This window comes from Adiantum capillus-veneris, chromosome 27 (assembly GCF_014529385.1).
Source record: "Adiantum capillus-veneris isolate H3 chromosome 27, ASM1452938v2, whole genome shotgun sequence".
Classification (NCBI taxonomy): domain Eukaryota; kingdom Viridiplantae; phylum Streptophyta; class Polypodiopsida; order Polypodiales; family Pteridaceae; genus Adiantum; species Adiantum capillus-veneris.
In genome coordinates this window covers 31113656-31129581 of record NC_140957.1, presented here as the reverse complement: position 1 = coordinate 31129581, position 15926 = coordinate 31113656, and the positions used below count along the sequence as shown (strand labels likewise).

At 44.9% G+C, this 15926-nt stretch overlaps 2 protein-coding genes across 2 annotated transcripts in view; both read right to left on the bottom strand.

Annotated features, from left to right (window-relative positions):
• LOC147421729 (zinc ion binding protein) overlaps positions 1-10366 on the bottom strand; it is a 45124-nt gene extending 34758 nt beyond the window's left edge. Inside the window, exon 1 of the mRNA XM_086503385.1 lies at positions 10028-10366. Coding sequence (XP_086359511.1) covers positions 10028-10302 — 275 coding nt within the window. The 5' untranslated portion in view covers positions 10303-10366. The remainder of the gene's footprint in view (positions 1-10027) is intronic.
• Positions 10367-14573: 4207 nt separating this feature from the next.
• On the bottom strand, positions 14574-15593 carry LOC147421728 (uncharacterized). The gene is made up of 2 exons (XM_086502964.1): positions 15238-15593; positions 14574-14997 (listed from the first exon to the last, which is right to left on the bottom strand). Exons 1-2 carry the CDS (start codon positions 15591-15593, stop codon positions 14574-14576), a joined length of 780 nt encoding a protein of 259 aa, XP_086359090.1.
• Positions 15594-15926: the final 333 nt, after the last annotated feature.

The following is a 15926-nucleotide window of genomic DNA, read 5'->3' as shown; positions in this document are numbered from 1 at the left end:
GCAAAGTTCAACATTCATTCTGCTGCACCTTACACTCTCTCTCTCCGCCTTCCGCTGCTCACTCTCGCATGGTATCAGAGCTCTAGGCTTGGATCTACCATCGCCTACACCTGGGAGGACACTGCGGAGATTTCCATCGTGAAGAAGTGCTTCTTCTTCCTCTAGGGTAAAGGAGCCAGTTTAGAGACACTCAAGAAAAAAAGTGTAATTTTGGGTGGGATTTTGCAAATTTGGTCAGATTTGAATTTTGAAATTTGCATGAGATTCCTCATGCAAAGGCGGATTAGGTAATACCAAGTTTGATATTTTTCTGATTTAATTTGGGCAGCCAATTTGAGAAAGTTTAAATTTTGAGGTCTTTTAGGGGTTAGAAACACCCAAGGCCCAGTAATGGTACAGTTTTCAGCAAATCACAAGTTGACACATAAGCAAGATTCCTAGCATATTCCAAATTTTTGTCTCTAAATTGGGGCGTGCATGACTTTTAAAAGGCACATGTGTTACAAGTTACAACTGGCTCCTTTACCCTAGCGTTTTTGGGATCTAGCGTTTTTGTTGGCAGCCCTAGCGTTTTTGGTGGCGAGCATCATCTTCTGCATCCCTCTACTAGCGCCCTCCCTCATGGTCACCACCTGCGCTCTCCGCTACCTTGCGTTTTTCCCCATCCTTCGCCTAGCGCTTTTGCAGGAAGGACTCCCTTGCATCAGCGTTTTTCAGCCAGCCTGTGGATCTAGCGTTTTTGCAGGACGACAGCCCACTGATCTGCGTTTTTCAGCCCTAATCCCTAGCGTTTTTGGGCAGGACAGAAATCAGCATTCGTAGCGTTTTTTGTGGCAGCCAAGACACCTTTAGACCAGCGTTTTTTACCCTCTGCTTCAGCATTTCCTTCTCCCGACCTTGGACAGCCGGAGCCCCGCTCCTTGCCCCTTGGTCTTCTCACTTGGAAGCTAAACAGTTGTGACTATTGCCGGTGATTTCCCGACCTCTCCATTGCAGATTTTCAGCCTGTTTTGGTGCATTTACATCCCTCACCTACCAACCTCGGCATCCGGTGTTCATCGCCTAGCGTTTTTGCTCAAACCCCTGCGTTCTTGCGGTGTTTCGAGCTCCCTTTTGCTGCAATTTCAGGTTTGGACAGCACCTCGACTTTGCTTCATCGGCATCCCTTTGGGTTTACCTTGCCTCTACTGTCACTTACCCCCTACTTCGCGGTCTTCTGGCGTTCTATCCGGCGTAGTTTTCCGATCCTATCCTCACCTTTGCTTCTGACTTTACACACGAGACTTCTCTGCTGATTTTTTGTCTGTATCTATGGCAGCACTACCAGCCATGCCCATCTTTCCTCCCAATGAAAAGCTTGACGGCTCCAACTTTGTCGTCTAGAAGATGAAGATCATGGTGATGCTTATGCAATTTGACCTTTGGAACTGGCTTACCGATCCTGCCAATGCCTCCCGGCCTTACTCCTGCATCTGGTGCTCCTACATCGACATCATCAACTACCACTTCTTCTGTAGTTACACATGCTGGCTCCTCATCTACTTCTTCTCATGGTACTGCTTCTCACGGATCAAGTATTGTGGTTACACAGGCTATGGTGGATCAGTGGAATCTGAACCATCGCAGAGTTTACTCTTTCTTACTCATCAACTGTGCAGATAGGGTGTTGACGTCTTTACGCTCTCACACCACTGCACATGAGGTATGGGGTTTCCTTTACAACATGTACACAGGAAGGATCCTCGCTCTGGAGAAGACTTTGATGGACTTACAGGTCTCGTCATTTTCGACTATCCAGGACTTCATATCCAGCATGCTTCTGCTCCGTGATGAGCTAGCAACTTGTGGACACAGATCTCTTCCAAGGGCATGGCAACTCGGTTGCTGCTCAAGCTTCCCAACACTTATGATTCCTTGTTCCAATCACTTACTACCTCCACGCGCCCTACTGAGGAGCTCTTACCCGTTGTGCAGCAGATAGCTTCGCGCATTCAAGACAGAGCCACCTCAGACGCCACTGCGGGTGCTATTGCATTGGTTTCTACATCTAGTAGGGGTGGTAGTGCTCCCGGACAGTCTGGACCTGGTTGTACACCTTCTCGCCTTGACATTACTTGTACCTATTGTGAAAAGAAAGGTCATTATGCAACAAAATGTTATAAACGACGACGGGACCACAAGAAGGATTCAGATCTTGAGGATGCGACGGCTTCTCGACAGACGTCTGCCCCCACAGCCATCTCTAGCCCTTCACAGGCTGATCGCTTCACCCTCTAGTTTCATCCACCTCCTTCTTCCCTCTTATGATCGAGATCACTTTTTGGCTTGGAGTTTGTCGGTTGACCACCTTGGCCTTCTACCCTTTTGTGTCAGAGTGCTCTGCTTCAGGGGGGGTTCTCTCTCTTCCGTCTCTCTCTCTTCTGCTAACCTCCATCGATGTGCTCCCTGCTCGTCTTCCATCTTTCCCTCATATATAGCGACTTGTTCTGTTGTTAGCCTCTCCATCAGCTTCCTTGTGCGACTTGATCAGCCTGACCTAGCTTCGATCATCTTCACATTGGTGTTGGACGATTCGTCGCTTTTTGCTTGATTGGCACTTCTTTTCACACTCCAGATTTGCCGGGCGTGTTGCATCTTCTTCCTCAATGACTCCGCATCTGTCGTTGAGGGGGGGTGTTAGATTCTTCATCTCCAAATGCTTTGCACCTTGCCTACAAGCTTCACACACATCACGTGCACTGGCCCTTGGTTGTGGGTTGGCCACCCATACACCTGCTGGACAGGGATCTTCAGGAACATTTAGGGTTTTGCTCAGCACTTTGCCCAGTCGGACCTGTTTTGGTCCTTTTCCATTTTCCCTCATTTATGGGTTTTTTGTGCATGGTCGTTGGGGCTTCTGGTCTACCCTACCTACCCCCTATTCTCCTATATATAGGAGGAGGGGGATGCACTCTCCAATTCATCTTGCCATCTTGTCTTGTACAAAACAGTTTTGCCATCTGGAGTTATTGGGGCTTGCCATCTGTCTCTTGTGTGTCCATCACCATTCTCTCTCTCTCTCTCTCTCTCTCTCTCTCTCTCTCTCTCTCTCTCTCTCTCTCTCTCTCTCTCTCTCTCTCTCTCTCTCTCTCTTCCGTTGCTCAATCCGACACTTATAGGGTACCCATCCGATAGGGCCCTTGGGGACACACACAGATTTTTCTTTTCTTAAAGGGAAGATCGAGAAGATGCTGACGTGGTAAGTGATGTACCGACAGCCCGCGACTTGCGTTGGCTGCTGACGTGGCGGCATACGGATTTCCGTGAATTACGTTCGCTGTCTAGAGCACTAGCTTTTGGGCATGAGAAGCTTTTGGACCTGAAGTTTTTCATTGTACTGCTCTTGGGGCTCTGCTTTTGGGGCTCCCTTGTACTGTTTATAAGAGCCCTTAGGGCCTCACTCTGAAGCCCCAAAAGCAGTACAATGAAAAACTTAAAGTCCAAAAGCATCTCAAGCCCAAAAGCTAGCGCTCTGGGCAGCCAACATAATTCACGAAAATCCATACGCTGCCACATCAGCAGTCAACGCAATTCGCGGGTTGTCAGTACACTTGCCACGTCAGCATCTTCGCGATCTTCCCTTTTTTTTAAAAATTGTCTCTATGTGTCCCCAAGTGCCCCATCGGATGGGTACCCTATAAGTTGGAACAACTTAAAAACTTGTAAGTTTGTCAGTTTCCGGGTACACATGCCACATCATCATTTTTGTGACACAAATTGCACCCGTCATAGGGAGACGGGCACCACGTGCCAACGGAAAAGAACAAACTGAACAAACTTTTAGCACTTCAATAATAACTGAACTGAAAGAGATGCACGACACATGAGACGAGGAGTGGCGGAATTCCACTCCAAGAGAGCACTGGCCCCAAACCTTGGCGCCCCTTCCGCTATTTCTTTATATTACTTGAACTCGGTACAATGTCGGTACTCACGCTCTGCACCTTCACCCGGAAGAGTGTTAGAGACTGAACCCTCTCCACAAATTTAAAGGCCCTTGGCCTATGAAAAACAGTTACATGAAAAGCATCAAACTCAAAAGCATCTAGCCCCAAAAGCTGGCGTAAAAAGCTGCCATCAAAATCACAAAAATCCTTACAGGTGCCACATCAATACAATCACCGCAAATTGTGGAATACCGTATTGTTTGACACGTCAACAATCCAGTGCAAATTTCAGCATGTCCGTACAACTGCCACGTCATCAGCTTTTACGCTATTTGTGTGTGGGTCAACTTTATTTATTCTTTGTGTCACTTAGGCCCCATCGGACGAGGTCCAATAAGTTGGCAGGAACTTGTCTTTAAAAATAAGGCCACTCGGTAAGACTTTGTAAGTTGGTAAAACTTCTTCTGCTTCTTCTTCTTAGCGTTTAGGCCCCTTGATAGGGATCTGCAGGTTGGCTCCGTTCTTTAATAACTTGACACGTCAGTAGTTTGTGACATCCCCCCTTCTTGAAAGAAAGTAATCGTCCGCGATTACAGCATATCTGCAAAACAACTCAAGTCAGCACAAAAATTTCCAAGGGACAATCAGTTTTCTCATTCCAAATTGAAGCTCTTGATTTTCAGATCGTTGGCTTCCCAAAAGAATCTCATCCAATAAGGAATCTCATTCCAGATTGAAGCTCTTGATATCCTGGGTTGGTTTCCCAGAAGTATCTCATCCAATAAGGAGTCTCATTCCAAATCGGGAACTCTTGATATCCTCGGTCGTTGGTTTCCGAGAAGTATCTCATCGAATAAGGAATATTCAATGGTTGGCATATCACAATGCAACACAAATGCTGACATATGCATGTTACAAAACATAGAAACATAAAGCTGTCGATGAACATTCCCTCCGTAAATAACCATTCATGTCCGGGCCTTGAGCTGTCCAACGACTCTCTCATCACTCCTCTCGCATAACCTAAAAAGGTCTAGACCGGGAGATATATAGGCCTTTTACAACCAAACGTCCCCCCAGACTGCAGCCTGCGTCGTTCGAATGTGTTGAGAGTAACCACTGCTCAGACTTCTTAATACTCCCCCCGCAAATAACCACAATGGTCTGGGCCATGAGTAAAAACAACACTTTTCAAACATTCAATACTCCCGCGGATCTGGGCCATGAGTATGAACAAGCATTCTCAAATATCATTTCTCAGTACTCCGGGAGTAAAACCACCAATCATTGAGACCAATATTAAAACAAGAGTCAAACAGTTCAAATCGGCACGAAGACAGGTTTAAAACAAATACCATCCATTTCAAACAAATTCCAAACAGGATCACCAAACAAGTTCTCAAACAGAACTCAACTTAAAAAGCAATCTCGACATCAGTCGAGCTCGAAAAGACGACTGGTTTTCCATCTTGAAACGTGCACCAAGATTAGGGTTAGATTTCTTCCATAAGGTTGTAGCCGACCGCAACATGGTTCATAAACTCTTGAACAGTTGAAACAAGCCTCGACAGACAGTGCTCTTGTGGCGGTGATGGTAGCCCCAAGACCTCACAATCACACTGGACCTCCAAGGTTTTTAGCTCGGGAAGAGACACCTGATGAGAGACGTCGAGAAATTTCAAGTCATAATCTGAAAGGGTTTCCGTGGCAAGCATTTCAAGATACGCCACGTTGTCAGAAGCTGCCAGAAACCATATAACTTTGGGCAAAAGTTTTCTTGAAAGCTTGCCAAGTCCTTGGATTGTGCGGCTTGGTAGCTATAGACATCCACCACTGTATGGCACTGCCTCTGAGAAAAACAGCAGCTTGAAAATTAAAGTTTTGATCCTTCTCTGCAAGTGATCTTTATGGCTTATGCCCTGTAAGACATAGCGATGAAGACGGGAGCGTGCCTAATGCGCGATGAAGTAAGGGTGGGAGTGGCTTATAAGTCCGGGGTCAGGACACGAAGATTCTTTAATAAAACTTCTAGGAAACTTTGGAAGTGCCATCTTGCTCCGTTGCTCTTTGATAGGACCGGTATGCTTTCAAAAAAGCACCCGCCTGAAGCTGCACTTGTACAAAGACGACAGTCATATCACATTCAGATCATTTCACATAGAATCTATTCAAATTTAGGACCATATAACTTTGGGCAAGTTTTCTTGAAAGCTTGCCAAGTCCTTAGAGTGTGCAGCTTGGTAGCTATAGACATCCACCACTGTATGGCACTGCCTCTGAGAAAACCAGCAGCTTGAAAAAAAAAATTGATCCTTCTCTGCAAGTGATCTTTATGGCTTATGCCTTGTAAGACATAGCGATGAAGACGGGAGCCCGCCCAATGCGCGATGAAGTAAGGGTGGGAGTGGCTTATAAGTCCGGGGTCGGGACACGAAGATTCTTTAATAAAACTTCCAAGAAACTTTGGAAGCGCCATCTTGCTCCGTCTACTCTTTGATAGGACCGGTATGCTTTCAAAAAAGCACACGCCTGAAGCTGCACTTGTACAAAGACGACAGACACATCACATTCACATCATATCACATAGAATTTATTCAGATTTAGGACCGTGATTCCTAGCAATGTATTTAGAAATCGCATCTAGATCCACACCGGACCTCACTGATGTCGGATTAACTAATCCTTATTGCGATCATGTCCATAGATTTCTCAAGACCGAAATGCTGGAGTCATTGAAATGCTGGAGTCATTTCATCAATCATTCCATCTTTGAATCCTGCACTCAAACACAATGACATGTGTGAGTAATCATTTTCAGGAATTCCAGTTCATCAATCAGACACTGAGCTCACCATCACATTGAGGGCCCCTGCACAGTACGGTCGTCACCATGATCTTGCCTTGCTCGTTCATTGCTCAATAGCCTAAGATGTTGGCTATTGTGTATCCTTGCCTTGGCCCACCTGCTTGTCAACACGCTGCCCTGCCGGTTGCTTGACTACAACTAGCATCATCATCGCCACGATGGTAGCTCAGAGCCCATGTGCTTGCCTTGGCCCAGCTCCCGCTCGTACCCCACACTATCAATGCTTGCCTCACCATTGCTTGAAGTGCTGCCTCGTCGATTTCACGTGCAAACTTTTTTTTTTTTTCTTTTTAACGAAAGCAATCATTCCCGTATAACCACCACCCCTTGGCTTTGCACGCTCTTTCTCAACCAAGGGCACCTTCCCATGGCAACACTTGGTCACAAATTAGTGGTTGTATCTTTGTGCGATTACAGATGCAATGAATATCATAGTCATGATCGAGCAAAGCACAATCAAATAGCACCCACATGCCAAAGACCGCCTCACAAGCAATATGTCCACCAAGGTGTGCCCTCATTGCAACAAGAAGGGCCATGCACCAAACCGATGTTTCTTCAACGATAATGCAAAGAATCCAACGAATGCAAAGCACATGTCATGGAAGAAGCAGGAGAAGAAAGGGATGTCAATACTGTTTACTACGAGGATGTATTGTAATGGACTTAGAAACTGCCCCAAACCTAAAGTTTGGAGGTAAGACCTACCCTCGTGCATTAGATTCATCTTATGAGCCATACGCAGTTACCCTAAGTAACCCATATTAGACTCCTTAATAAGAATCCATGCATTTCGTGTAAGCTTCAGCTTACAAGGGTGTTTGTTGAGGTAAGCTTACACTCAATACATGAACAATCCCTAAAGCCAAGCAAACTTGCATGCACCACTGTGTGCATGGATACAACCTCCTACATAAGAATCCCTAACACATGCTTCTCATTCAATGCACACATGATGTTACACTTTGAAGCCACAAGCTACATGTAGCCCACATGCTCCTGGCTCCTTCTTTGTGGTGCATATCCCAATTGCCTTAATTTCCACTTTCCACCATTGAACCTATATAAGGCCACTATGCTCACTTTTTAATCTCTCTCCAATTATAATCAATCAAGCAAGCTAATTTCATTCTATATAGTGCTCACTCTGTAATGTACTCCTAATTACCTATTGGCTATGGTGCAACCATGAATGTTTCATTGGTCTATCCACCATAAGCTTTACATTTAGATCTGTGTCAGGCATATAGTTCACATATAGAAAATTTTGCACCCATTGCCGCACCAATGACTGAAGTTGTGAAAAGGGTAAAAACTCACCGTCAACGCGTTGTCTTGTCCGAGGTAGCTGTTGAGGCTTTTGAAGCTCTCAAGGTTGCGGTGACTAAGGCTCTATGTCTCATCCTTGCCTCTTAGGATAATCCTTTTGAGGTTTGGACGGATGCGAGCAACGTTGCAATAGGAGTTGTGCTTCAGCAACATTACCATCCATTTGCATTTCTCAATAGAAAGTTAAACGGTGCAGAAAAGAATTATTATGTGTATGATAAGGAACTTCTTTTTGTCATTCATTTCTAAAGCATTGGAAACATTTTTTGTATGGTAGAGATTTTGTTGTTCATATTAATCATCAAGCCCTCAAACGTATTGCACCATGAATCACAAGCTGCCACATTAGCAAGTTGCGATCTTCTCTCTTTTCTTCCACCGAGGTTGCCATGTCATCACTTTTGTGACATATCACCCCCTTAAAAGAAGCTTAATCGACCTTGATTACGACAGCAAAGTGGACCGTGAACATTAAAATAGTGTCTACTAACTCTATGCTGGCATGCATTTGACGACTCGCACCATGCACTAGCACAAAGATACAAGTCACCGAACAATCATATACAAATTCACATCACTATCCCTGTCAAGATCTTGAAACATGACTGTGATCATGATGACTTATTTAGGCATCGCATGCAGACCGCACTCATCTCTTACAGATGTCCCCGTACACTAAATGCCTTCACTCCAAATTCACATCAACAAGACAAAATGCAACACTCATTTCGTCTTTACGCCTACTCAAACAAAACACAATCGTAAGAGAACATGAATCATTCAATTATTGAGGAATTCCAAACCACAAATTAAGGTCAAGTTTTATGTACATAACATAAAGTCACTCATTTCTTAAGCCCATCAATACCCCCAGAATCTCAAAAGAGAAATTGGTTGACTATATTCTCTTCCATGGAATCTGTGACAAAGGAGTGGAGTGGCTCCCCTTTTGTGCAACATACACCACACCAGATTCAACCCATGGATTCGACATGCACTTCGGAAATCGTCGGAGCTAAACCAAAGCCTCAAGATAAAGCTCTAGTATCAAAGTAGTATCTACTAGATCATTTGCATCCAAAGCCAAATAATTCACAAAATTGATCAAATATTTGCAAACCAGATTTCCTTTCCTTGTGTGACAGGATTTGACCTCCTCGCCTCTTGCTTGAGGAAAAGCCCAAAGCTACATCCTTCTATTTAAGGTGGAAAGACAAGCAGTTGCATATATGGAGGCCCAACAAGGTGACAAACAATGTCATTGCATCTTTGCATGCGATGGAGCTTGACTCGTTGACATAACCTTCCCATACCTATCTAGATTACATGCTAGGTGTGTGTAATGTTATGTGCACACATTTATTTTCAAACATAATCGCTTCCACTTAAAGCTTCATGAAACTTTCTTGTATAGTTTAAAAGATCTGAATTGAACAAATAAAATGGCAAGAGAAAACCATGTGGTAACTGTTGCTTCCTACAAGAGCACAAGGCCAAACTCAGTAGGATGGATGGATACTAACTCCGATCACCAAAAGAAGTTTCAAATCAGACAAAATTACAGAGGATATAAAACACAAAGCAAAAGAAAGACTGAATGGGATACTCAAAGGACAAATATGCAACAATCAACTGATACTGACACTATAAACGAATAAAGCAGGAAATGCAGCACTGATACATTAAGGGAAATAAGAACCGATGGATATTCACACACAGCTGGAAACGAAATCTTGAAATACCAATGCAAACGAATTGATCTGATTACCGAAAAACTGGAGCAGTACTTAGTCCATCATTTATTCAGACTGGACAAAGATGTATATACTAGTCGGAGAGAGAGAGAGAGAGAGAGAGAGAGAGAGATTTGTGTGCAGAGAAGTGGAGGATGACGATAAGGGCTTACCTACAGAAGAGATGGCCGCAGGGCACACATTTGCTGGTGTTGAAGAGTAGGGCACGGCAAATGACGCAGCTGAAGGGGCCAAGCTTGAAGGAGGAGCCAGAATCGTAGCCAAGGGGGCATCTGCCCACTGCTGATGCTGCTGCTTTGGTGGTTATGCTGGCACCTCCATCATCTTTGGGCTGGGTGTGCGCCATTGACCTCGCGACTGGGCAGGCCATCGCCCTATCATCTTTGGGCTGGGTGTGCGCCATTGACTTCGCGAATGGGCAGGCCATCGCCCTACTCGAATGATGAGCTTTCTGAATTCTGCTGTGATTTGCTTGGTAGTTACCTGCGATTGAAAATTCCTCAATTTTGGCTAGCTTTTTCTTTAGCGTTGCTTCATATGATAGCTTTGCCATAGAAATTTGTTGATGTCACTGCCTTGTCGCAGAAAGGGAGGGTGTATGTCGAGGGAGTTTTAGTCCGTGTACAACGGAGCACCCTTCAAATTTTCAAAGGTATGTTTTATTTTTTTCCTCTTTAATCGATAGTCTCTCTTCTTCTTCTTCCTCTCTCTCTCTCTCTCTCTCTCTCTCTCTCTCTCTCTCTCTCTCTCTATTTGGTATGTATGTGGATGAGGTTTCTGACTACATTGAGAGAGATGGTGATAGAGGTGCACAGCTAGCAGGGACATGGATTCCACTATTGTTACATGCTGATAATATTGTGTTGATCTCCGACTTTCCGAAGGGGATGCAACGTCACTTGGATGCTTTGCATAGGTTTGCCCAGGAAAGTGGTTTGTCCGTCAACCTTGGTAAAACCAAGGTCATGGTATTTAGTACCACCCGACAGTGGATCAGGAGGTCAACGCCCGCATTCACATACGGCGAGGAGATAGTGGAGTATACAGATGCTTACACTTATCTTGGAGTGGTTTTTAATGGGCCAGCATTTTCATTGAGGAGGGCAGCAAAGACTAGATTGACCAGAGCCCATGCAGCATTGACCAGATTGGAAAGGATGTGTTCACAGGTTTAGTTTTAGGAGCCTCGGATGAAGCTCTGGCTCTTTGACACTTTGGTGGCTTCTGCATTGCTTTATGGAGCTGAGATTTGGGGACCTTCATTGGATCATCACGGGAGGACAGGCCGCAGTGATGGATGGGGGGACATGGAGAAGCCTCTGGTCTCTATGATCTCGCGGCTCATTAGAGCCAAGGCTTCAGTACCACGTGCTATTGTCCGAGCAGAGCTAGCTGCCCCCCCACTAGTGGTTGAGGCGCTCACCAGATCTGTCTCCTTCATACACCGCATGTAGGAACTTCTCAGAGATAGATATGCTCGCCTTGCACTTGAGTCCTCTCGAGAGTTAGCCATGCAGGGAGATACAGCATGCTGGTATGGGGAGATGACATCATGGTTTCAGGCGCACGGGTTCAGCATAGATAGGTTGCCTCCCTTCCAGTACTCATTGGATCCACCCTCTTTGACTCTTACACAATCCGAGATCACCAGGCTCATCCGCCACGACTTGACTCAGCTAGACACCAGGAGGACATGGATACAACGAGCTCAGGAGCTGGGCACGAAGATGGCTTTCTAGAGAGAGCATCTTCTCCAACTTACGGAGGATGGTTTTGTGACAAAGCCTAGATACATGCACACCCACTTGTCTCATGGGATACGATGTGTTATTGGCCAAATACACACATCTTCACACCAGCTGCGGATTGAGACTGGGAGATACAGCGGAGTACCAGCGGAGGCCAGGACATGCCTCCTGTGTGACATCGAGCCTGAGACAGAGTTGCACTACACATGCCACTGCCCCGTCTACTACGAGATACAAGGCCGCTTCCATTGCTTGTTCAAAGAGGACTTTAGACCACTCTCCAGAGTCATGCAGTACGTGGATCAGAGATGCCTGGGTTTGTTTTTTCTTGAGCTGCGCAGACACAGAGAGAGCCTGATGAGAGGAGAGGCTAGCCAATCTCAGAGATAGATTACAGACTTCTTTAGAGCTGCCACTGGACACTCGAAGGAGTTACTACCATAGCAAAGCTCGTCGCCTCACACCAGGGGCACACTGATCGACCGAGCAACTGAGCTAAGGAGATCCAGACGTCCACGACTGCGGAGGACTACACAACATCAATGGAGGCTGCATCAGAGGATTCGGATCACTTTGGCCCGACATGCACGACGCCCAGCCAGACTACTGACCATGGAGGAGATTGATGAGATCCGCCAGTGACCGATGCTGGATCTCTTCTGATCTACCTATCCCAACTAGCTGCTTAGTTCACACCTAGCAGTTTAGGATTCCATAGTATTTTATTTTGTCATTCTGTCATTTTGTCATCTTCTTACTTTGAATTTGTATCAGATCCACCACATTGTAACTTTCTGGTCTCATAGGTCAGTTTGGCCTTTTGAAGACGTTAATATAACATTTCATTTCATTTCTCTCTCTCTCTCTCTCTCTCTCTCTCTCTCTCTCTCTCTCTCTCTCCATCCAATTGAGTGCCAACGTCTGTCTCTAGACTCCTTGTTTAGTATCGATTTGTTGTCAAGTCTTGTAAGTCGAAGACAATATGTTTTTATGTATTGGAGTATAGTGTAGATTGACTCTTGAGACGTTGACGAGGCAATGTAAAAGACAAAGTTGAAAGAAATTTTAATGATAGAGGAACGCATGCAATTGAATGAGGATGGCTTCTCAAAGTAGAAGACCACAACAATGACCACAAGCAAAAGAATCTCACATTGTGTGGGTCACTCTCTACATAGTGCATTTACTTCAAACCAAGACTTAGCGTATGGATATGTTCGCAAGTCGGTCCCTAGCTTTATGATTCTTGGATGCATAGCTTGAGATCCTCATCTTGAGACTTGGCACAAGAAATAATAGTGTCAACAAAAATATGTAAACAAGTGTATCTATCAAACGCATATGAAGGTTGACATCAATATCTAGTATTCAATAAAACATGTGACTACTACAATCTACCAAAAGCAAGATTGAAATGCAAAAAAGTGAAGTGCACTACTGACTTCGTAATTGAGTGGGGGTTTCGTCCAAGTATGCAAGGTAGAGAGCGTTGTTTTGTCAAGCTACAAGAAAACCATGGGACTAGTTAAACTTTTTTTTTTCGTCTTGCAAAACTCACAGTTGTGAGTGATTGTATTATAATGTCACCAAGAAATATAAAAATCAACCTCAAGCTCATGCCGAGCCTTGAGGGACAAATGGTGACATTAGAGCTTAGTTACAAGTACCTAGTAACATACTATTACCAAAAGCCCAATCCTTTACACAACAAGGCTCGACCAGATGGCGAGGGTCGCCCAAAGCCAACCATCCAAGTTATGCATGCTCCTACCAATCTCTGAGAAGCTAGCCACATAGAAGTCGCTATAAAAAACACAGCAATTTCTGGCCTTCCAAACATTACTGAAGAAACAGTATCTGACAATTTGAGTACAGGCTAGAAGTGCAGAACTTCGAAACTATTTTCCACCATGACACATATCCTTCTTGAAAAAACCTATCTTCCACGTTCTTTGTATCCATTTTCACACCTTCCCTGCCATGCCTCTAATTGTCGAGCATTCCATGAGTCTTCGCTAGCCAATCTGCACCCTAAACATCTATCGGACCTGATACCACATACTTGAATCTTAACACCTGTTAACAAAACCCCCCACAATACCTTTCACAGATATATTTTTATAAAATGGGGCCATTGTGGATTCCAAATGTTCTTTGTGACCTTGACCCATCAAGCTTCCGACCATTGTTTCTTCCACTGCTTGTTCAAAGGGGCGAATCTGCAACTCTGTTTACAAGTAGCTTCTATGTGCCATTGAGTTGAAACTGGGCATCCACCTAGTCAGAGGATTTCCAGTACTTGTTGTTTTCATCCCAGAAGTGGATCAACCGTTGGAATCCTTTGTTGTTCATCCTTATTGCAGTTTCTCTCCACGAAGGATTCAGGATTACACCAACAACTTTAGACAGCCAAGGGGACTAGTGCAAGATGGACTTTTGGAAGTATCAAGTTAATTCATCCCATTCTAGTACCCATGTTGCTCTATTGCACTTTCGCATCAGTTGTTCCGTGATGCCACCAAGTCTCAAGCTAGACCACTTGGGGGCTCATAGTTTGTCATGCACCTCGATCCCTTTCCACAAACCACCTTTGGAGCAAAGTTTTCCCTTGTCTATCACATCCTTGGTCATGATAGCCCAAGATTGATCTTGTTTTGCGATTGAGACCACAAACTTGGCACACAGGGCCTCAATATGAACAATAGGGTTGAGAATTTTGAGGCCACCTTGGACCACCAATCGAGCGATAACTTTACACTTTGCCCATTGCCGGGACGACGAGGCTTTAGTGTCGTTCTTCCATTAAAAAAATTTAACAGGATTCAAAAACTCCTTCCAATTACATTTGGCTATTTTAAGGAGCGGGCTAGTGAAGGCAATATAGGAAGCATAAATAAGTTGATCACTCTGACCCGAATCAAGAAGGGAAGCAACACATACTCCCACCTTCTCATTTTTCTCTGGATCTTCGAAACATTTGCTTGTGTGTAACATCCACCCCCAAGGGGGTGCCCAGCTGTCGAAATATCCTTCCTTTAGACACAATCTCCCTTAACCAGACCAATAGGTCAAATGAGTCATTTTTCATCAGAGAAATCAGTTTAGACTTCTCAATACTACACTTTGACCCCGAGGCCACAGCAAATGCCTGCACAATCTCTAGCGCCTCCTTGAGCACTTGAGGATAGGCTTTCAAAAAGAGGAGGGAGTCGTCTGTGAACATCTTGATTAGGAGCTCGCCGTTTTGCCGAGAAAAGTTAAACCTTGAATTTCCCCCCACGCAGCAGTAGCTTCGAGCATCGTTATTAGAGGATGTGACCCAATGGCAAAGAGAAGAGGGGCCAGGGGGCATCCTTGCTTGATAGATATTCTGGCTTCAAAGGAGCCCACAATTCTATCATTGAATAAAAGCTCAGATTGAATGCCTGCACCTAGAGTGTGTATAAGTTGAAAAAGGCAAGAAGCCTAGTGATTTCATGACATCTTCAATGAAGGACCACATGATCATATCATATGCCTTGTCTAGGTCGAGCTGGAGCAAAATGCACTCCTGCTTCGTGAAGGCTGCGTACTCAATGCCAACCATTGCTGTCAAGATATTGTCATATATTGACCTTCCTTTGATAAACTCATGCTCATGAGGGGACATGACTCTGTCCAGGAGGGGGACAATTCTAAGAGCGATTGCCTTGGCAGTGAATTTGTATGCCACAGACATCATAGTCATGGGACGCCAGTGCTTAAGATGCGAGTAGCAAGCCTGTTTCGGGATAGGCTTGATAAGCCCTCTTTTCACACTAGGATCCAATGACCCCTTGACAAAATCTTGGTTAGCCATACACATGATTGGGACCTTGAGTTCATTCCAGAACTCCCTGAAGAATTCAGTGGTTAGACCATCCCAGCCAGGGGACTTCTCCATGCCAAGAGCTTGCAACACAAGCGAGCATTCATCTTTAGAAAAGGCCATCTCAAGACGATTGGCTTCAGGTTGGGGAATTTTCCTATTGACACTCTTGAGCAAGGTCGCTCTGGCTTCATGCACTTCTTGAGAGCGGGTCTTTGGCTGGCCAATGATTCAGCTCAGATGAACAAGCATCATCCTAGCCATTTCCTCTTGGTCTTGTGTAGCATTCCCATTCTCATCTTTGAGCAAGTGGATAGAGCCCCGACTTTTCTTGATTTTCAAGGACCTAAAAAAGTGTGCTTGATTAGTGATCTCTGGCTAGAGGAAGGTCTCCCTGGATATCAACCTGCTGTTTCAGGGACCCACCTCACACACAGGTTCATCATAGCCCATTTC